The sequence below is a fragment of the Psittacula echo genome, assembly GCF_963264785.1.
Source record: "Psittacula echo genome assembly, chromosome: 7".
Lineage (NCBI taxonomy): Eukaryota > Metazoa > Chordata > Aves > Psittaciformes > Psittacidae > Psittacula > Psittacula echo.
The window spans coordinates 34,840,288-34,861,866 of NC_137740.1; the positions used below are offsets into that span (position 1 = coordinate 34,840,288).

Genomic DNA, 21,579 nt, shown 5'->3' on the forward strand with positions numbered 1-21,579 from the left:
GGGGAAGGCCCATATCCACGCGTGTGCGCGGCCGCGCAGCGCCCTGCCCGCCTGCCGCTCCTGCTCGGGGGGGTGAGGTGCACCCCTGCAGGGCTGCGGGGGGCTGCGGGGGGCTGCGGGGTGGGCGCGGGGCAGCTGCTGGGCCTTGAAAAAAAAGAGAAACCCAATTTGCAACTGAAACATAACGATGGGCATCAAGGACGGCTCCGCAGAGCGGGTTCAAGTGCTTGCGCCTGTCTGCCGGGCGATGGGGGAGCAGCCCGGGAGCCGCCGTGGCCCCGCTCCACCCCTCCAGCGTGGGGGCTGTCATCGGTGGGGTGCGGGGGACGCTGGGCAAGGGGTCGCCGCGGGCGGCCCCGATCAGCAGCACTGGCAGCCGGGGGGGAGTGTTTGTTGGGGTGGGGAGTGTGAAGGGGGAAGGGGCGATGCTGAGAATTTTATTAAAACAAAAAGTTGAGCAGCGTGTATGTACTGGCGCAGCCCCGAGTCTGAAAGATTGTAATTTTCTTTTATGGTGTCTGGCAGGATTTGCAACAGATATTAATGGGAACATAAATAGCGCACGGAAGGTATTGAACAAAACTGTTTAATGCAAGGAGGTTGTACCAGAGGAAAATCTATATGTAGTTTGGATTGATTCATACCTCGGACACAGCCATCCCCTAAAGGAGCTCCCAATTTCTTCGCGCTCCCTCTTTGATTGGCAAACCCTGTAATTAAAACAGATTAGAGCGGTGGGTTCACTGTTTTAAAAGCGCCTTTTTAGTTTCTTCTGCTCAAATGGTGGCGGCTGAACCGAGTTCAAGGTGGGGAAAAAGTGTGTGCGCTGGGCAAGGGAGCATACATAGTAAAACATGTCAGTAAGTTGTGTCTCTCGCTATATACGCAGAGACCTACGCTAATTGCGGCCGGGTGAGAATAAACGATTCAAACGTTGCGAAGACGCCAGGAGAACATTAACGTCACACACACACATATATATGTATATAAATGTAAAAAAAAAAAAAAAAAAGGCAGAAAGAGGTAAAAAAGAAGGGAAAGGTAAAAAAAGAGCAAAAGATAAAAATATAAAAAGGTAACCCCCCCCCGAAAAATAAGTAAAAGGCTTTTTTTTAAAAAAGAAAAAGTAAAAATAAAAGGTAAAAAAATATAACAAAGGATTAAACCAAGGTAAAACATAAAAAAGAGAAAAAGATAAAAGAAAAAGAGAAAAAACTGAAAAAGTAAAGAAAAAAAAGAAAAAGTAAACAAAGGAAAAATAAGGTAAAGGAGAAAGGTAAAACACGAGCGGAAGAGGTGAAGGAGAGGTGTCCCTTCTCGCCCCCCAGCCCCTGCCCCGCTGTGTCCTGCTGCGCAGGCAGCGCAGCGCAGCGGCAGCCCCTGGGCCCCTGCCCGCCCTGCCCGGCCCGGCCCGGGGCCGCTGTCGGGTCTCCCCCGGCGGTGATGGATCGCTGCAAACTTTTTTTTGGCGGCGCTGAAATGTTGAAGAGCGGGGGGGAGCCACCCGTGCGCATGTGCGAAGGTGTCCGAACTGACAATGCTGGAGAGATAGCGAGCCGGGATTGAGAGAAAGGGAGAGTGTGTGTGCGGGAGAGGGAGAGGAGAGCGGGAGAGGGGGAGCGAAAACGGAGGAAAAGCTCCGGGAGGAGAAAAAAAAAAAAAAAAGCCCCCCCCAACCGCACGCCAGCATCGGCCGCGGGACGGGCAGCATGCGATCCAAGGGCCGGGCGAGGAAGCTGGCCGCAAGTAGGTGCAATACCCCTTTCTCTTGGCTTTTCACCTTCCCTCTCTGCCATGTTGCACAGACATGTCTGATGCGGCGCTGAGCTCGCGGACAACCTGCAGCATCCCCCCTTCGCCACAGCCCGGCCCGGCTCGGCTCGGCTCGGCCCGGCGGGGACCGGGAGGGGGCAGCCGGGGTGGGGGCTGCGGGCGGCCAGCGGGAGGTGGGGAAGGAGTTGAGGAGAAGTTCAGTGGCCAGCGCTGGAAGTTGCTGCCGCTGCCGGGGGCTGGAGTGTGGGGGGGTGGTCGGGAAAAGGGGGTGCAGGTGGCTCCGGGCCCTATAGTGGGCGCTGTCGGCTGTCAGCAGGGCCGGGGTGGGTGTGTGAGTGTGAGTGTGTGTGCGTGTGCGTGTGCCCGGAGGGGCAGTGGCAGCCCTCGGGGCAGGCGGCGAGCCCCGGGCGCAGGTAGCCCGTGCGGAGCTACCGGGACACCACCTCGGTCGCGTGCTTGTGCCAAAATCCACCCCCAAACCGCGCGTGGGAGTGGGCCGTGCGTGGGGCTGCGCTGGGAGCGGGGCGAGGGGCACCACGAGTGGCTGGGAATGCCCCGCTCGGGAGGGTGGGCAGGGGGGAACTGTCGGAGCTGCTCGCAGCACGCTGGGGTCCCCGCTCCGAAGCGAGGTAAATGCTGTCATTTCAGGCGCTTTTCCAGCACTTTTTATACAGTTTGGCCGCCCGAAAGTCTGTGTTCCGCGAGGCGAGGGCTCGGCCGTCCACACGCGAAGTCCAACTTATTTAATTATTATTACGCTCCCCCATCTGTTTCTCCTTCATGATGGGGAGCTTTGCTTTTAACTGCAGCGGTCTTGGGGCTTATATCGTTATTTTCCTTTTTATATATGTATTCTTTATTTAAAAAAGGGAATACAACAACAAAACTTCGCCAGCTTTCGCGTCCTATTTTAAAAGCAGCTGATTTCTTTATTTTCAATGACACATCTGGGCAAGTTTCATTTGATATCCATGGCGGTGGCAACTCCCATTCCCGAGTGAAAAAAAATATGGGCAGGCGAAAAAAGAAAAACAAACCCCCCGAAAGGTCCGATGAAATGTTGCATAAGTTGCGTGAGGTAAAAAGCAGATGCTTATTTACTCTTTATTTGTGAAGGGGAAAAAACGTAGAGAAGCTTGGAAAAGGGGAAGCGAAAGATGTCTCCGGATCGTCATCAGTTTTTCTGTGAACCTCAACAGTAACAGCAGCAACCTGCATTTGATGAGGGGATTTTAAAGTGAATAATCCAGCGTCCACAATTTAAAACCAAATATATTGTTCGATCTCCAGGTTGCCATCCCTTCTTTGGAGGTAATTACGGGGAAAAAATTAGTAATTATCACATCCCCGACAAAATCCGTCAGGTTTCTTTGCCTCTCCCTTGCTTTTCTCGCTGCGCAGCGATGCAGGGCTACTGCTGCTCCTGTTCCCGCTCCTGATCCCTCTCCCGCTGAGGCTGCTCCTCCGCGGGCGAGATCCCACCGTCTGCAAAGTTTCTGCTCTGGGCTCTTGCTGCAGCAGCAGCAGCACTTCCACCACCGCCACCCCCCGCCCCGACCCCCCCGGCCCCGACAGATGCGTTGCATTAAATAATCCTTCGGTTACAATCCGCTCATAAAGAAAATCATATTTAAAAAGCCGGGATATTTTTTTTTCCCCCGTATGATTCTTTCCCCCCGAAGAGCGTCTCACTTTCACGGCAAGTGGAAGGAGGGTTGGAGGCGATCCCTGTAATTCAGTTGTTCGAGAGGAAAAGTTTTTAGCTTTTCAGTTCTTTCTGGCTGGGTTGGGAATAGAAAAGAGTTTGTAGCCTTCACCCTCCTCCGTGGAGAAGGAGGTAGGTCGGGACCAAGCGCGCTTCTGGTGTAATTTCGCTTTTACTGCTTCGTGCGTGAAACAAAAATCGGCCCGATGGCGCGGCTGTCGCTGATATGCGGGGAAGCTTTTTACTCCTCATTGAGGGAGAATCCCTGAAGCACGCATGTTGTTGACCTCAGTGTAAAATTGATAAAAAACAATTTGGAGGCTTTGCTCCCCTCTAACAAAATAAAAAGGGAAAATAAAAATAATAGAAGAAGAAATAAGCAGAGCCACGCGGGGAATGGCTGGTGAATTTTCAAATGTCAAACTGTAAAAATAAGAGAAAAAACCACGCTGAAGGCTTTGTCCCCGCCACGCTTTCGGGAGGCAGCTGGCGGGGTGCGGGCCCTGAGGGGGTGCAGGCCTGGGGTGCGGACCCGGCCGCCCGCATCGCGCTGCACCTGCGCGGGCATCCCCGCTCTGCGCTGCTCCGCGCCTCGGCCGCGGGGAAGCTGCTTTTCCACTCGGGTGGGTTTGTGCCCGCCTAGTGGAACCGTATCCCCGAATGACCCCTGGGCTGGGGCAGACCCCAGCCACCCAGCAGCCTCATAAAGAGCCAGGAGGTGATCAGATTAGGGGAACACACGGGAAGAAGGAGGCACTTGTTACTTTTACACTTTATCACCACTTTTTTACAGGCAATTTAGTGCAGCCAAGGTAGATCCAGATCCCTCCAACCATCTGAGATAGTAAAATAACACTTTCCTAAGTTTCAGCAGGTTTTCCTGAGCCTGTAATTTGCCTCAGTCTAGTACTTAAAAGGCTTGATTGAAAAACAGAGCTGGCAAGTTTATTTGCCTGTTTAAGACTTTGTACGGGAATTTGTTTTCGAGCAGGGAAATGTTTGCCGTGTCCGGGCTCCCGGCCCTCTCCGCGAGGCGGTTTCTTTGCCACCGCTTTACCCTTGCCTCTGCCTCCCGCCGCCGGGACCGCGGGTCCGTAACCCCCCCCGCCGGGGGGCAGCGGGGCGGCAGGCGGCGCCGCACAACCCGCCCCGGGACGCCGACACCCCCTGGGCCAGGCCCGGCCCGGCGGCACCCCTAGCGCAGCTCCGTCCCCGGGTGGCTCCCGCTTGGCGGGTGCGGGCACAGGGGGCTGCGGAGCCAGGCGAGACAATCCCATTACACGCCGGGCACATTTTCACCAGGCTCCTCATTAACCCTTCTCAGGGGGGAGAGAGCGCGTGTGGCTTCTCACTTCTTTCCTTTTGCTTTCTCTTTCTCTCTTTTTCTTTTCTCTTTTCTCTTTTCTTTTCTTTTCTTTTCTTTTCTTTTCTTTTCTTTTCTTTTCTTTTCTTTTCTTTTCTTTTCTTTTCTTTTCTTTTCTTTCTTTTCTTTTCTTTCTTCTCTTCTCTTCTCTTTTCTTTTTTCTTTTCTTTTCCTCTTTTCTTTTTTCTTTTTCCTCTTTTATTTTCTTTTCTTTTTTCTTTTCTTTTTTTTCTTTTCTTTCTTCCTTCTTTCCCTTCCTCCCTCCCTCCCTTCCTTCCTTCCTTCCTTCCTTCCTTCCTTCCTTCCTTCCTTCCTTCCTTCCTTCCTTCCTTCCTTCCTTCCTTCCTTCCTTCCTTCCTTCCTTCCTTCTCTCTTTTTTTCCTTCTTCCACTTCCTTCCATCCTGGTTCCCTTTCTTTTCTTCCACCTCTTTCTTCTCTCTCTCTGCCTCTGTTTCTTTCTGTCTCCCACCATCTCTCACTAGGGGCCAACAGCCACCACTGAGTTTGAGACCACTTTTGTGGCACTGTGCAGGCGATGCCACGTGAGGCTGAACCCAGGGCTGAGCCCCTCGGTGACTCTGGGCTGCTCCCCGGCCACCCCAGGGCTGGCCACAGTGCGGGGCAGAGAAAGGACACAAAGGAAAGGGATGGTCCGAAAGGCGAGCTTGTTATTAATACAGCCCTGCTTGTAAATGAAAAATGTAACCCTTGTTAATTAACGCTGTTTACATGGGGTACAAGAAACTTAAGAAATGTTTCTACAAAGGGGAAGGAACTGTTTACAAAACTCTTTCAAAAGTGTGACATATTGCTGCAGTTCCAGCACTAAAAAGCCAAACACACTTACACGCCTTTGAAGTTGGCTGGCTGAGGCAACATTATTTGACTCAGATTCAGATATTGCTTGTGGGTATAACTAATGGCTTTTACCTAGTTAGTGGGCTGGGAGGGGCGAGGGCCTGGTCGCCGTGGCCATTGGGTCCCTCCAGAGAGCTGGGGCTGGCTCCCTGCCAGCTCTGTACAATGTCAACATTGAATATTTGAATTCCCAGACTCTATTTAACAACTTTCTAAATAAATAAACTCATTGTGTGTCTGTGTTTAAAATTATTTCACCTCTTTCATGAAAGCTACAGCATCTCATTACACCGGCCTCCCCGGCTGCTTTTCCCCCTTTTCTTTCCAAACAAACACAAACGTAGCTGAGCATGAATTTTTTCTTTCCTCTGCCTCGTATCTCTCCTTCTCTCCCCTTTTCACTCTCTGTCTTCTTGTGAAGCACGAGTAGAAGCTGCCCGCACATCCCATGATGTCCTCAGTGGGACGGCTCTGTGTACCCTGCTACCTAATCAGAACTAAAACCAAAGCCAGGTTCACCAACTCAGTTAAATATTAATCATTTCTAAAAGGAGGCCCATGTGAGTGCCATTGCGGTGCCCTGTACATACTCAATCATTTTGGCTGCTGTACCACAGGCAGGCTCCAGGGACAGCTTTCATTGTTGTTGCCATAAATGGCTATTAGTGTTCATATTCACCTATTCATGGAGTTATTTAAGTGCACGTAAGTGTGCATGTGTCTGTGCTTCTGTATGCGTGTGCATATGTGTGCGTTTGTGACATAGCTTTCTGTTTACGCCCTGGAGATACATATATCTGTATGCGTGTGTGTATATGATAAAATAATGATGTATGTGTGTGCACATACAGAGAGAAACGCAGGTAACTACATTTGATATCTGCAATCACAATTAATGTATGTATTGGTTTAGAGTGGGGCTGTGGTACGCACAGGCTCCTGGGGTGCTTGCAGCCTGTGCATCTATGTTTGAACATCTGCACAGACTCTTAGACGTTGTGGGTGCATACAGACAACACAGAATTGGTATACAGGAGCCTATATGTTGTTCCCTGGGATGCTTCCCAAAAGTTCTGTGTACTTCTGTGGTGGAAGTATTTGCTGTAAAATGTTTATTGGCTCCATGTGTAAGTAAAGGTGTTTGGCGAGAGAAGGAATTTCTGGCTGTCCTGGGGAGCACAGCTCCCTGATAAAGCTGCCTAAGTTGCTGAGGAAGAAAGTAGAATGAATTTTCTGCCAGGACAGGTATGTGATGCAGAAGGATAAAGGAAAGCATCAGTGACTGCTCCAGCCCAGGGTGGGTGAGGAAAGGGCAGTAGGAAGCAGGTGGAGTTTTATAAATCTCAGGTAATGAAGCCTTGCCCACAGAAATTGCCTTGCTTTGCAGTAAACCACTTTCTCAACAGATGTACTTTAACTCTGGAAGGGCTTGTTCAGACACTTACATTTCTGACCAAGAATTCATGATATTTGTTTATTTAAAATCTAACTAGGTTTGCTGTCATTTTTTGGAGCAACTTGCAGTAATTTAATACAATCAGTTTTACATCACTTCAGTCTAGTCAGACAAGGAGTGGCTTATGCAGAGCAGAAGGAGGTTTAATCCCACATGGTTTTCAAACTAGCAGATACAATGTTATCCAGTAGACAGAGCTAGAACTGGACAAATGTGTATCACAGGTGTTCTGCTGGGCTCAGGGGTGCCCTGTCCCTGTGTTTAAGGGCAAACGGAAGCAGGCAGACTTTATAGATGAGGAGGAGGAGTAGGGTGTGCACACTGAGATTAGGATACAAAGAAGGGGGCCTGGGGTCACAGAAGTTTGATTGCTGCTCTGGTGGCTTTCCATTGGGTTCCTGCCGTGTTTACGTGCAACTGGTTACTGCTGCAGCTCTCAATACACAGACTAGGAATCAGACAAGACCAGTATAGATCATAATATGAACCAATAAGCATCAGAAAGCACCTCTAGGCCTCCTTAGCTTTAGGGCCTGATGGAGGGAGGTGTTTGCTGGTAGATAAGCTCAGCTAGGAAACAGTGAGGTGGGGAAGGGGATGGAGAAGCTAAAGAGAAGTGCATGTTGTAATGACCAGGACTTCATCTATTCGCATTGCCATTTTATATCAAAAAAAGTGCTCAGGGTATAATAATTTGTTGACTTTATGTTCCCTCCCTCTTGTTTGCATTTCCAGGCTATAGCGAGGCATTGTCTTCTCCAGTGCTGCTGGAAGAAAAGGCAGGCACAGAGCCGTGTGGGAGGAGGGAAGCTAGCCTGCGATGAATATTGTATTTGGTGCTAAATATGTAACAAAGAGAAAGAAACGTGAGCTAATCCAGCAATAGGAGTTGGGAAGTGAAATACAATTCATTTTATTTCAGGGTTTAATATTGTGGTCTGTTTCAGTGAAGCATTATCTTTTAAACTAGGATATATGCAGTGACATAAAACCCTACTACCTTAAGGGAATGTCAAAGTTTGATCTCCAAATAAAGGAAATTCAAAGTTAAGGCTGAAATGTACCACATGGCCTCCAAGTCCTAGGAACAACAGGAGGCAAGGAAGTAGCTAAAGGTATGGGCTGCACTTTAAAACGAGTCCAGCAACTATGAAGCCGCCAGTGCTTGTTGCAGACACGCAGCACAGTTTGAACTGGGATTTGTGCTAACTAGAGAAAGGCTGGCTCAAGATTCGCAGTGATCTCGAGTCTTTTTGGAAATCTTGGCTGATCTGTGATGAGCATGAGTTTTACAATGGAAGGATTACAGATCTGGGCTTAATTTATACAATAGAAACGCTCTGTCCCCTTCGGCACCAGCAGCTTTTGTTTAGAAAATCTTATATTGGAGCAAAATTTAGGTTCAGAAAAGAGATATACCCAAGTTACAGCTTTGTTCCTTTTCTGAGGAGCTGCTCATATGTCTGAATGGGTGCACTACTTTTTAGCCCTGTTTCAACTAAATTTAAATTGCCTGTAAAATAATCTGCAGAATGGAAACTGCCACACAACCGTAGCCCTTGCTCCCTGACCCAAACCCATATTCCATTGCAAAGCAGTGCACTGCTCTGTTTCGTGATTACAACAAGTTAGAAACCAGAAGAGCAAGACTTCTCTGAATAGGTTATTTTTGGCAATTGCATCACCAATTATGTATAAAATTTCAAAAAAATATGAGTTCTGCCAGTTTGATCTCTGAGAGGGCTACAGAAAATGAAAGCTTTGAGACTGCTGTAACATCATACTATTTTGTCTATTAGATATCATTAGATTACCAGAATACTGAAACCTTCATATCAACCAATCTAACAAAAATTTCCAAGGTGGTTTAAATTAAAAAATTAGCCATAAATATATTTTGTATAATGCAATTTATTATGGATGTTTATTGTGTGCAGTGGGAAAATGTTTGGTTTTGGATGATCTTACTGTATAACATGTGCCCTACTGAATCTGTTTATACTGCGGCAGCCTGCGAAGGCCCCAGCCTAATTCTGAGACTGGCTGGGCTACACACTTTGAAAGCCACAGGAAGGCAGAGCCCTTCCCCTGGAAAGCCAAAGGGGCAACAGCAGCTTGTATGGGACATGTGCAACAGAAAAACTTGGCAGTGGGAGAAGAGATGAATGGTAGAGAAAACTGAAGGATGGTTCATGGCAATGTTGTTTACCAGGGAAAATTGGATTAAAATGATACCAGCTCCCAGCTGGTCCTGCTATACTGGGATGGGGGCTCACCTGTGGCCAAGGAATGTTTTGCCTCCCACATCCCATGTTATTCAAGACTTCTCTTATTTCAGCTGGGTTTGGTGAGTGGGGCTCTGTATTCATATCCACCCATGACTCCAGATTTGCCCTTCTGCAGCAGAGAGAGGGGACTACCCTAGCCCTAGGGACCTGGGGGTCCCTGTGACAGATACATCCAGCCTCTGCTAGGATGCTGTGACAGGGAGCTGATGGCTTCAGAAAAATATCTGCTGCCCCCTCTCCTGTTCTTTTGCACAAAGTCCATGTGCTGGCAAGGGTGAAACCGTTTCTCAATTTAAAAAAGTCTCCTCAAATCCTCCTTCCCCCAGGCTCCTTCACACATGTATTAACACCAAACTGGCAAAGCTGATGGAAAAGAATTTTGCATTCTGGCAGCAGAGCTGGCTCAGCGCTTGCTGCGGGCCTTATCCCAAACCCACCGGAGCTGAAGAAGCTCGTACTGACTTCAATGGGCTTTGGATCAGGTCTGGAAGGGAGGAATCCTCTTCCCTTCATTCTCGGGGGGGTGCAGATGTGTGTGGTTATCAGCAGCTTTTGCTCTCTGGTGTGCCCCAACATGCGATGTTGTAACAGATACCTAGATTTACATCAGTGTAAGTGAATTAGGTTGGGCCTATAATCTGGCCTCATTTAAGAGTCATTTTAGCCATTATGATGAAACATGAACGCCGCTGATGGGGGGACTGCGGTGACTTTGCATACTTGTTTCCTGCTGTGCCGCATTCGTTCCCTGTGTTCACCATCTCTCCCATGGGTCGAGGACTGCTGGGGGCTGTGGCGGGTCCAGCACCCCTGACTTGCACTGCTGAGCTGAATCCCAAGGACTATGCTTCTCCAAATAGCCTGAATTTGTGCCTTCTAAACAAACAGCTTTGCTGTTGAAAGTGCCTGGTGCCTGTAGTACCATTTAATGCCTCCCCATTTCATCTCAGACTAACAGAAGGTATGTGAGAGACAAGCATTGACTGCTGGAAAAAAATCACCCCAAACATGTCTAAAATGCAGCTTGAGTCACTGGTGGTGCTTATATTTTTGATTTAAAAACCATTTAACATTTCCAACGTTTGACAGAAATGATTAACCTTTCCCTCCTGAAAACTCTTTGCAATTGGAACTTACTGTGGCACGTTTTATTTACTTGCACCTTGGTGAGAAATTAAGCAATGCTTTTTGTGAGTTTTAATTTTTCCCATTCTCTTTGTGGCTCCCTATAAAGGAAGAAAAAGAAACGTTGTTTGAAAGAATTTTGAAGTGATGTTTCTATTTTACTTTTTTTAGGCTCTTGATATATTTTTGGCTGCAGGGACTGGCATGAAGTATTGGTCTAAGAATACACAGCATGAAAAAGCAAAGGAATATCAGCTGTATCTGAGTTAACAGCACTACTTTATACTTTTGCTGTTTCGTTGTTACTGTATCATGAAAATGATAGTTCACAGTGGTAATGAAGACTTGTTAATTGTAAAAGGTAAACAGTACTATGTATTTGTCCTGATTCTTTCAGTTCATATAGTAAGCAATACCCCAGTAGTCACTGGCTGCCTGCGTAAGAGCTATTAAGCATTTATGCTCTGCCTAGATATTCACCATCCTGGAGTTTATGGTACCTGGTGTAATGGAAGATACCAGATAAAGCCAAAGTAACTGAGAAATGAAGAAATGATGCACTAGGTCACTTCCGATGCATATCAGAGAGATCTGGGGGAATAAAACCATTCAGTGTCTTTAGTATCGGTGACCAGGCTCAGAATGAGAGAAAAGGTGACATTGTCTGTACCGAACCAAAGTCCTGAGTGAAAACAGAAGCAAGACTGAGCCAAAAAAGGTGAAACAAAGTTAGAACCAGGATGGGGGGATGCAGCAAAGCTTCCCAACTGGTGCTTTCACCATGCACCGTGCTGAAGGATCAGCCGTGGACCAAAACCAGAAGATTTATTTCCAACCTGACATTATTATTTATTATGACTTGAATTAAAGCAGCAACCGCAGAACCCAGCCAGGATTGGATGCCTGTTGTGCTGAGCTTTGTGCAAACATGGGCAGTTCACACAGAGCTTAGGCCCTAAGAAATGCAGATTAAACATCGGGCCTGCTGCCCTACCTATGAAATTGCAGCATCGTTGGAGGCAGTAATAAAATCCTGAGGAGAAATGGATGCTTTAAGGAAAATCCATGGAGTAGGGACTGTAGAGTGCTAGGCTTTCCACTTACACGCGGGTGGATGTGCTTCAGCTTTAATCCCATCAGTCCTCTCCCTCTGCCAGCAAATGGTCCCCCTGGCTCCATTTTAGACAGCCCTATTATTTTTGGCTGTGTCTGTAACCTTGGGTGATCAAGCCGCATTAAGCTATGAGTATCCTTGCAGCATCACCCACTTGCTTTCAAAGAAAACAGCTCCGAAGGAAGAGAGCAATACCGGCAGATAATCCAGCCCTATAAAATCCGTGGGTTGTGGTTCCAGCCTGCTTTCCACCCGGGCGCTGCAAGAGGGACGCGAGCAGTGTGGTTGTCAAGTGCCAGCAACCAAAAAGTCCCCCAAGCCTCTAAGGTTTATTAAGATTCTTTTAAAGTCTGTGCCAATAAAAAGGGTCCACGCAACCTCTGAGTGAGGCTTCATAAACTCATTTTTATGTTTGGATAATTTAGAGCCAAACTGTCACAGAGTTCACATAGAGAAATACCTCACGGAGCATCACAAACTGCAAAGAAAATATATTGAGGAAAGAGAAGGCTGATAATTTTATGGCTTTCCTTTAATCTAGGCAGTAAAATGGGCTTTATTTAGCCATTTCTTAACTTCTGATTGCAATTTTGTTGCCAATGCAACCGCTTTAGATATACTATTTTGTAAATAGGAAGGAATGTTGGAAACCAGGGTGCTATGGCTTTGTGCACACCACCTGGACCTGCCACAGGAAGCAGTGCCATGCACTCCTGGTTTGCCAAATGTTTGATCTTTGGATCAGACTGGGGCAGGACATGGCAGCAGCACTCAGCTCTGCTGTGAAAAGCTGTACATGGAGCCCAGCATGGCTGGGTAGCCCGTGGAAGGAATAGTCCTTTTAAAGCCAGCTGAATAGTTTGACATGGGTCCAAGGATGAGCAACATACACTTATTTTTGAAGAGTGAAGCATTTTTAAATTGAAATACATTTAAGAGCCCTGATTTTTACAGATGAGGTGATCATCGCAATCTCAAGGCTCACTTTTCAAACCAGAGGATATTTAAATCATTTGTCCTTTAACTTTTTGAGCAAAATATGTGTGTGTACATCCAGATCCAGAATTCCTTTGATGGGATTTACAAGATAAACCTCCACTATGTTTGCTCCTCACACAAATATTTATTTTATACTTGTTATGGTTCATCTTTTAAAAATATATTTTACAATGTAATAATTCACACTCACTTCTCTTTGGGAAGTCATTTATAGAAGGAAGATTAAATGTGGCCGGGCATTAGAGGGAGTACTGCTGGTACATGCAACAACTCAAAATGTTGAGGGAAGTGATTATGGGTATGGGAGAAGATGCCATCTTGACCTTGGCAGTTTGTTTATTAGACACTAAATCATGGACATTTCTTCTTCCAGTTATAACTGGTCTAAGGACTCAGATATAACCTCAAAAAGTCCTTTTTTGGGTTTTAAACAGAATTTAGACATCATTTGTGCTCAGTATTACGGAATGCAGAGACCAATGTGGGAAGGGAAAAAAAAAAGAAAAGAAACCAGAGGAAAAAGGAGTACTCATCCAGATGGCTGTATTTCCTTTTCAAAAGGTTTCCCTTCCTGGTGCCACAGAGCAGAAGGGATGAGAAAGTATTTGATGTCTTTTTACCCACTTTGTTTATGCACCTTGTGTATACGTCAGCCAGTAACCATCGAACTTGCTCTGCCAGCCTTTGGTATTTTACTGCAAGGAAAGGGCTCTCTCTTGCTGTCAGGAGCAAAGATAGCACTGAAAATCAGCTGGAAGTGACCACACAGTGGGCAGGGATGTTTGGGAGACTGGAAGATGGGACATGCCTGATGGATTGCTGTCAGACCCCTGAGCAAAAGGAGGCAAACAAATCAGCTCTGTTGGCACCTTTCTGTGTAGGAATATCAAAGTAATTCAGGACATTCAATTTAAGACTTGATTGATGTTTTTCAAGTACTAAATAGGCCCTGAATATGCTGTTCTCCATGGTTTCCTCTCCCCAGTGCTGTACTAGGGGTTTTTGTTTTATTTTTTTAATATATATGCATACATGATCTCAGCAAGCTAACACAGCTAAATCACCTCTGCGCATCCTGACTTCCTGCTTAGTCTCCTGCTTCAGAGGCTTGGTGTGAGCTAAGGTGCTGGGCTTACTCTTCAGGTCTACATATTTCCTCCTGGTTCCTGATCTGCAGAAATAGCTGTGCTCTGCGGGTCGGTGAAGATCCGGCTGAAGCTTGTGAGGGCTGGAGGAAGCAGTGTTGCTTTAGGCTCCCTGCCTGCAGAGTGACATATCAGAAGTAATAAGTCTGAGCCCAAGCTGATGTCTAACAGCATTGGAGAGTGGGCTGGAAGACTGAACTTCTGCAAAAATGAAAGCAAGGAATTTTGCAGCAGTAAAAAAGAGTAAGGAAAGAACAAAAAGGAAAGGAAATAAAAGTGATATGAATGGCTAGAAAAACAGCTGCATCCAAATATTAACCTCTGCTGCTGTATTTTAACACTGGACTGAACTAATAGAAGTACACAGCAAATACACATTAAGTTGGAAGAAAGTACTTAATTGCAGAAATTATCTAGATCGTCACAATACAGAAAATATTTTAGCACAAAACATTGCAAATCTGCCAGTAGCTTGAAGACAGCTTCTGCAGGAGGCTAGCAGGAGAAAGTATGTTTTGCTGGTGGGGTTTTCAGCCAAACTCTCTTACTTTTGGAGTTTCTTATCCCTTCTCTCCTCCAAGATACCTTTGCCCCTACCATGGGAGGAGCAGAAGCAGACAGGCCTTTCCCTGGCCAATCAGATGTGGCCTGCCCAGCCATACTTCCTGTCAGCTGCAGGAACCACAGAGCTGCCTGGGAGGGCTTTTTTCCCTCCTTAGCGCACTGAAGTAATGGCCCTAAAGCACATGGAGCTAAACTGGTGTAAAATTGGTGTAAGAACAGAACCCACTTTGGCAGGGGATGAGCTCGATGTGGCTCTGCTGGCTGTTTGCCCTGGGATCCATCCAGGGTGGGAAGAAAGCAGATGCAGGTCAATCTTCACTCTGTCAAGGCCTTCTCTGGCCTCCAGTGCTTAGAAGTGGAAAATATTTATGGTTCTTTAAGATAAAGAGTTTTCTATCCCTTTTGGATTTCTGGATGTTCCTGGGGATTGCGTAATTCCATAGGCATCATTTGTTTCAGAGCATAAGGTCACGGTGAGACAGCTTGGGCTTTTATTTCTGGGAATATCATTATAGGCTTGTTTTCATGGCTATACAACATTATTTTATCTATCCATCTCTCATCCACTTCCTGATATACAGAATTATCAAGACTACCCATCAGTCACTCTTGTGTTTTCTAGCCCTTGGTACCATTATCAGTTTTTAGGATATCTTTCCAGTATTGCAGCTACACTGATCTTGGTAGCTTTTAAAAAATCCTATAATGTCTTTCAAAAACTCTGTTGAGATGTGCAACACCAGCTGAAGAGAAGCAAAAGATTAGACTTGAGTTATATCATTACTGGCTTCGTGAGTGCTCTAGTGAGGAAAGGCAGTTAACTGAGTTGTAGGTTTCTTACGGAAACAAAAAAGAAAAGAAAAACCAAAAGCTGTGTGGAAGAGCAGGGCATGTGCTTTTATAATTATGAGTTAACAAGGTGGGACTGTGCACCACCTGATGTTGTCCTCTGCAGCCTTTCATGTACTTGGGCTGCTCAGATTTCTTCCTGTGGATGCATCAGGATTTTTCAAGTTTGCAGAGGCTCACCTGGTATGTTCGTGGACCTTACATGCCAGATGGCCTAAGCTATGATGGGACATAGGGGTGGTGGGAGATACAGGAGTGGAGATCACTCAGTACAAAGAAAAAAAAGAGATTGCAAGGGTACATCCTGCTTCTCCTGAGCTTCACCTCCATGCAGCTGATCAGGGAGCTGCTCAGCTGTGCCACATCATGGTGAAATTGGTCCCTTTGTTTTGGGCTTGTTTGCAAGATAATTACTGAATACAAAGGCTGGCTTTGTCCTGGGTTGGAGGCAAATTTCTCTCTTAGATATTTTGTTGTTTGTCCTGTAGGATACCATGGAAGTTATTGCTGGTGTTTTACACCCTGCTACAGGAACAGTTGCATATAGAGCTGTGATTTCAGGTACTGCTCAACTGGTGGTGGGTTGGGGTCAGGGATGTAATTTGACTTTTGGGCTTTGGCACAGTGTGAAACTGCCTCTTTGCTGCCTTAGTTTCCCCTAGTGCTGCCTGCCGTTGAAGCTGGGTGTGTTTCTAACTCCTCAGTGTAATTGTGTATTATAACAGCAGTCTCAAGTTGTCATCCTAGAACTGATATCAACAAAATGTGATTCCTTCTGGAATTTGGGCAGAAGCTACAAAAATTGGTCTGATGTTTTCTGAGAAATACCTACTTTTCCTTTTTCTTCTGCAAAGTTTTCACTTCTTTGTGTCTACTGGCATTGATTTTTTTCGGTGTTGGTTATAAAATCCCAAAGCAATAGGAGATGAGCATTTTTCCTTCCCCCTGTGTGCTTTATTGGAGGTCAGCTTGGGGGAACAACAAACCGCTCTGTTGTAAGCACAATCTCCCCCTCCACACCTAAAATGTTACAGGAATATGTGTTGAATGTCAGGTCTTCTTTTACTTTCTGTCATAGCCTTGGGTGCCAGTGCCTCCATTGTTTCTTCTTTCAGCTCCATGATTCTCCTATATTCTGTGTGCTCTCCTCTCATTGTATAGGAATACATGCAAAAATAAAAAGAAAAATAAAATTAATCTCTAGCTGCATTAGATCACCATGAGTCAGCTGCAGAAGCCAATGTGTCTCTTTAGCTTCATGCTGCCCTGGTCAGTAGTCTGTGAGAAGAGAAATAAATTTGAGGATGCTTAGTGACTGTCTCTTGAAAGCTCAGCGTGCTATGCAGAGAGAGAGAGAGCTTTGCCTGTTGTATTTGAAGCAGTGGAAGTGATCAAATTGCATCATCTACTCTGGTTTTGGTTAATATGCATGAAAAGATGTGCTAATCCTATAAGAGTGTCTGATAAAACCAGCACTGACAGTTCCACAGCAGCTTTGCTGACCATGGTGGGTGAGGTGTGTGCTGGAGGCGGTTACTGTTTGAGGAGCATCCTCTGGAGAGGGCAGGAACTGCTGAAAGGGTTCTACAGCTGCTTGTGCTGCCCTCAGTGTCGGGCTGGAGGTAATTCCCATGTCGGTGCTAGTGTTTCCCACATTTATGGGAGCCACAGGCTTTGCAGAACAAGCAGCCACCTCTGGTCTGAGCAATACCAGAAACAGGAACCTGTTGAGTTGTGTAGCACATGCTAGGGCTACAGAGTGGTAGGTGATAACTTCTGTTCCTGATGAGTTGAAGATGGCTTTTTTTCCTCCCCCCATGCGCATGTGAAAGGGGACTTAGATGTCTGATGGCCCAGGTGGAGCAAGCAGGTGATGTTAGAGGAGTATGATAGCGCATGTATACTGGTGAATGTGTGTTGCTGTGGGCTCTAACACCTCTTAGCTGGTTTACCCGTAGCTGGAGGTTCAGCATGTGGCATCCATTTGCTGGACTGGTGAAGTCTGTGAAAAACCTGGAAATTAATTTCTGACCAGACTGAGGCATCATTTGCCATTTAAACTTGTAAATCTGTGTTTATCCAGCGCTAACAGATGTAATGTAAATGAGTTCCTGTGCTCTCTGCTGGTTCACTAATGGCACTTGTTTATAAGTGCTTTATGTTAACAGCTATTTGATGGTGCCCATTAGTTTTTTTCTAGGTTAATGTTATATAATAAAGCGAATGCTAGCCAAAAGCAATAGTAATATGATAAACAAAAAATCCAAATGCTGGGTGAGAAATGTAATGGAGCAAGGGCTGAACTCTGGTGGGAGTTTGGTTTAATCTCAAGGTTAAAAAATGTTATAATTTGGGTTTAAGTAAATTGGCTCTTTAGTCCCAGAGGTTTTGCTCTCGTACTTCTTGTGCCTCCAAAGCTTCCATTAATGCCTATGGGAGTCTTGGGCGCACAAGAAATGTGGGTTCAGGTACTAAAGTTACAGATTGGCTTGGACCAAAACCCCTAATCCAAATACCTCCGGCTTTTGAAAGCATTTGCCAATTGGATTTGAATCTGGACACAAACATTGTGGCTTGAGCTCATCTGAGCTCACTTACATCTGTGTAAATCTGTAGTATGGCCCTGATCCAGCAGAGCATGTAAATATGTGCTTAATTTGACTTCAAGGGGACTATTGTGAGCTTTAAGCTAAGCACGCGTTTAAGTGCTTTGCTGGACTGAAGTCCAAATACATGGGAGTCAATGAAATGACACCAAATATTGCAGTGTAAGTGAGATATGAAATGAACCAAAATGTTTGTGTTTCTACCTGGAAATTAACACTGTGTTCATATCCTGTATATCCTGCATGAACTTTGTATTTTCATCCATCTGCGCATAATGTATTCTTTACGGTAACCTGTCCATTCAATACAGTAAAAAAGAAATATACTTTGAATTTTCCTGCTCTATTACTCATATTTCATGAAATGTGTTCTTATGCCAAGTGTCTGTTTATATATATTTATACATGTTGTTTTTTTATTGATATTGGCAAGATACAAGAAGAAAAGAAATATTTTTATGGTTAAAAGCTTGTAAACGGTTTTATCTGTCACTTAAAACATTCTTTTTTTCCCCAAGAATTTACCTGACATGGTCAAATTACTTCAACTTATTTTCAGTTTTGCCAGTCTGACTATTACGAAAAATATTTATTAAAGATACGTTTGTTTTTAGCTGCAGATACACATTGAACATGTTTGCAATGAAGTGACAGGTGAATGCGCCTTTACACTTATCTACTAAAGGCTACTCTTGCATTTTAAATCTCACATTTAGTGATTGCCATGCTACATAAAGCTGTCAATGAATTTTTTCATGTGAATACATTAATACTTGTTAAAAAATTTTGTATTGCTTGTTGACTGCTGCAGCTCATTGCAAGGAGAACATGGAAGAGTTAATTGAGCCCAGCCATGCAAAGGTGGCAGAGGCATAGATGAGAACTGGGAATTAAACCCAAAACAAATACAAGAAGAAATAGCCCTCGTGCCTGCGTATGACGACCACAATGCAGACATAAAGAAGTGTAATCTGCAAATGTCTGTAGGTTATTAATGAGGTAATAGAAGCGAAATTAGGTATCAGCAGGGTTTGGCTCTGTTTGAATAAAACTGAGATCTTTTATCTCAAAATGCTCTAAGAAAGACTCATAACCTGTGATTTGGTGGTCTAGGCTGTGCCCTTCTTGGTTAGGGGAGTTGACTCATGCCATTTAAACTCACCAGTGTTTTCCACTTAGGACAACCAGATGTGGGATCAGATGCAGGGGACGGCTGGCTGGGAAAAGGGAAAAGGTTTGCGTGGCAGTTTATGAAGAAAAAATGCTTTTCTGTGCTTACTTATGAATAAAAAGAATATTTTGGACTTCAGCTTTGTGCATCTGGAGAGTAGATACTATTTTGTTGCAAAGCCAGTGTGGGGAAAGCATGTAATGTCAGTGCTGAAACCTCTCCATGTCCAATGCGGACTGCTGCAGAGGCTGAGACTGGCTCCCCATAGATTTCAGCAGCTTCCCTCTGGATTTACTTCAGCCTGGATCAGAACAGAGCTTGGTCACAGACCTCTGGTCAAGGGTCAGTACTTTTTACGTTTAAAAGTAAACTTTCCTCTGAAATAAAGGAAAAAAACTCCTTTCATGGCTCTCGAAGGTTGACAGCCAGAGATGCTGCTGATGCATTGTGTAAAGCAATCTGCCCTGCCCAATCCCTCCTCAGCTCTGTCACTGAAGTAAGTGGCAAAACTCCCATTAACTTTAATGATTCGGGATCGACCTTAAATGGATAAAGTTTCCCTTTAAGAAAAATCACTAAAGGATTCAATTACACCATAAATGTATTCAGTGGTTGTGAAGTGATTCTGGTGTACATACAGCCAAACCCTGAATTCCTTCTCAAGTAAGTGTCTGGGCGAGGATTGATTACAAATTCTGCTCTACACTACACCCGAATAGCTCCCTGGGAGCTGATGGCATTCCTCCCTGTTCCTCTTGCACGGGAAAGCTGAGCCATATGGTGCCCATTGCATCCCACTTCTGCTCACCTTGAACAGGAGCTGGGAAGGATGGAGCCTGTCCTTGTGGATCTGCAAAGATCCTTGTGACCTGGAGCAGCACCTGTGGTGTGATGAAGGCTGCACTGGGAGCGGTTTTGGCCCTTCAGCCTTTGAAGAGCTCTGGAATGATGTAATCCCAAAACTGTAAGCTGCTGCCGGACTCTCGGGTTTAGAGATGCCCTATAAATCTTGGTTGCTGGTTTTTGTTACCTGCCTGCTCTGTTACATGACTAATGACTTGAGGTAAAGAATGGGTATTGGAGAAACGGGTAATTAACAAAAACATCCTTCTGTGTTTTCTGCTCAGCTTCCGTGACTGGCGTTTTCAAAAGCCAGGCAGATGTGATTTGTAGCCTCCCTCTTTCACAAACATGAAGGCAGGGCTGATTTGAAACATGGCAATCCCTGAAAGCTTCCCTAGTTTCCTTCTCTTGTGTTTGATGCAGCCAGGGCTGGTTTTTCAGAGTCACCAGTATCTGCCTTGACGTGATGTTTTTGTGCTGGAGTTAGGTTTTCTTTCCTGAGCATGGGGTTGCTTTGAGAGTGGCCTGGTGCAAGTGCATTAGCAAAGTGAGCCCACCATAAAATACTGCTGCATCCAGCTGCCCTGTCAATAGATCAAGCTATTTGTCCGATCCAGACAGGGTGTCTAGCTCTCCTGGCTGTGTCCCTCACTTTGGCATGGGAAAACGGGTTTTGTTTAGCATTAGGGAAAAAAATATGTCTAAATAGTAATGCTTGAATCTAAATGCTCCTGTTATCTTTATGCATGGGGTGCTGTGTTACTGGTTATTTTATGATAGATTTTCTTTTTCTTCTCCTGCCTCCCCTCGAAGGACTTGAGTCCCAGCCTGCAGAATAACTGCCATTGAGTGGAAGCATTCCTGCTATTTTCCCCTCAATTCAGAGGAAGCAATGCACTTGTTGTGTTACCTTGGTGAATCGAAAGTGGTTTTCACTTCCCTCAATTAAGCCTCCTTTGGCACTGGCCCCTCCAAGGTGGAGAGTAGAATGCACTCAGGAGCACTGCTGCTGATTTGAATTCCTAAATTCCTCTCCTTGCAAACTTCAAAGGCAAGTATATTACTCTAAGAGGCACCAATTATGTAAACCGTGGGCCACTCAGAATGTTCCATAATTATTTATTTTCAACGAAAGAGGTTTTAACCCAAACTAGACAGAAAACTGGCATTTCTCCAGTTATTAAATTCTGTTGAAAAAGGTATTAAACAATGGGCCAGGTAACATGGTAGATTAGTGTCCCTTCATCTTTCTGACCTGGGCATGTGTCAGAGCTGTACTGAGCTGACCAGAATTACTTTGATTTGATGGCCATTAAAGGTCAGGAGCAGAATGGGATCAGACGTCTCTGTTGAGGCTGAAGTACACAGCATTATATATTGATAGTAATTAAGTTGTTTCATTTAATAAGCATCATCAGATTTAAAGGCATTGTTACAATTTTGGGGCTGGGAGGAGGGGAAAGGCAGCCGGAGTATGGGCTGTGGGGGAGAGGGAGAGAGAAAGGGTTCTGGAATGAGTGAAATATGTCCCTGGAGTAATTTTTTATTTTATAAACTGAATGCAAACCTGATAGAGAACTATGGAAATGAGAAGTCATGCTGGATACATACACACACTGTCTCAATATTCCTATACTGTGGGTAATGAAAAGTGCCTTCAGGGATAGGGTGGCCTTACCATTCATCAGTGCCATAGCCTTAAGTGGGTAATAACTAAGA

The 21,579-nt window shown here is 45.4% G+C and overlaps 1 protein-coding gene across 5 annotated transcripts in view; it reads left to right on the forward strand.

Annotated features, from left to right (window-relative positions):
* Positions 1 to 518: 518 nt before the first annotated feature.
* MECOM (MDS1 and EVI1 complex locus) overlaps positions 519 to 21,579 on the forward strand; it is a gene marked incomplete at its 3' end in the record, with an annotated part of 343,754 nt that continues 322,693 nt past the window's right edge. For all 5 annotated transcript variants that reach the window (XM_080622515.1, XM_080622517.1, XM_080622516.1 and 2 more), the window contains exon 1: positions 519 to 1,746. In XM_080622515.1, coding sequence (XP_080478641.1) covers positions 1,710 to 1,746 — 37 coding nt within the window. In that variant the 5' untranslated portion in view covers positions 519 to 1,709. The remainder of the gene's footprint in view (positions 1,747 to 21,579) is intronic.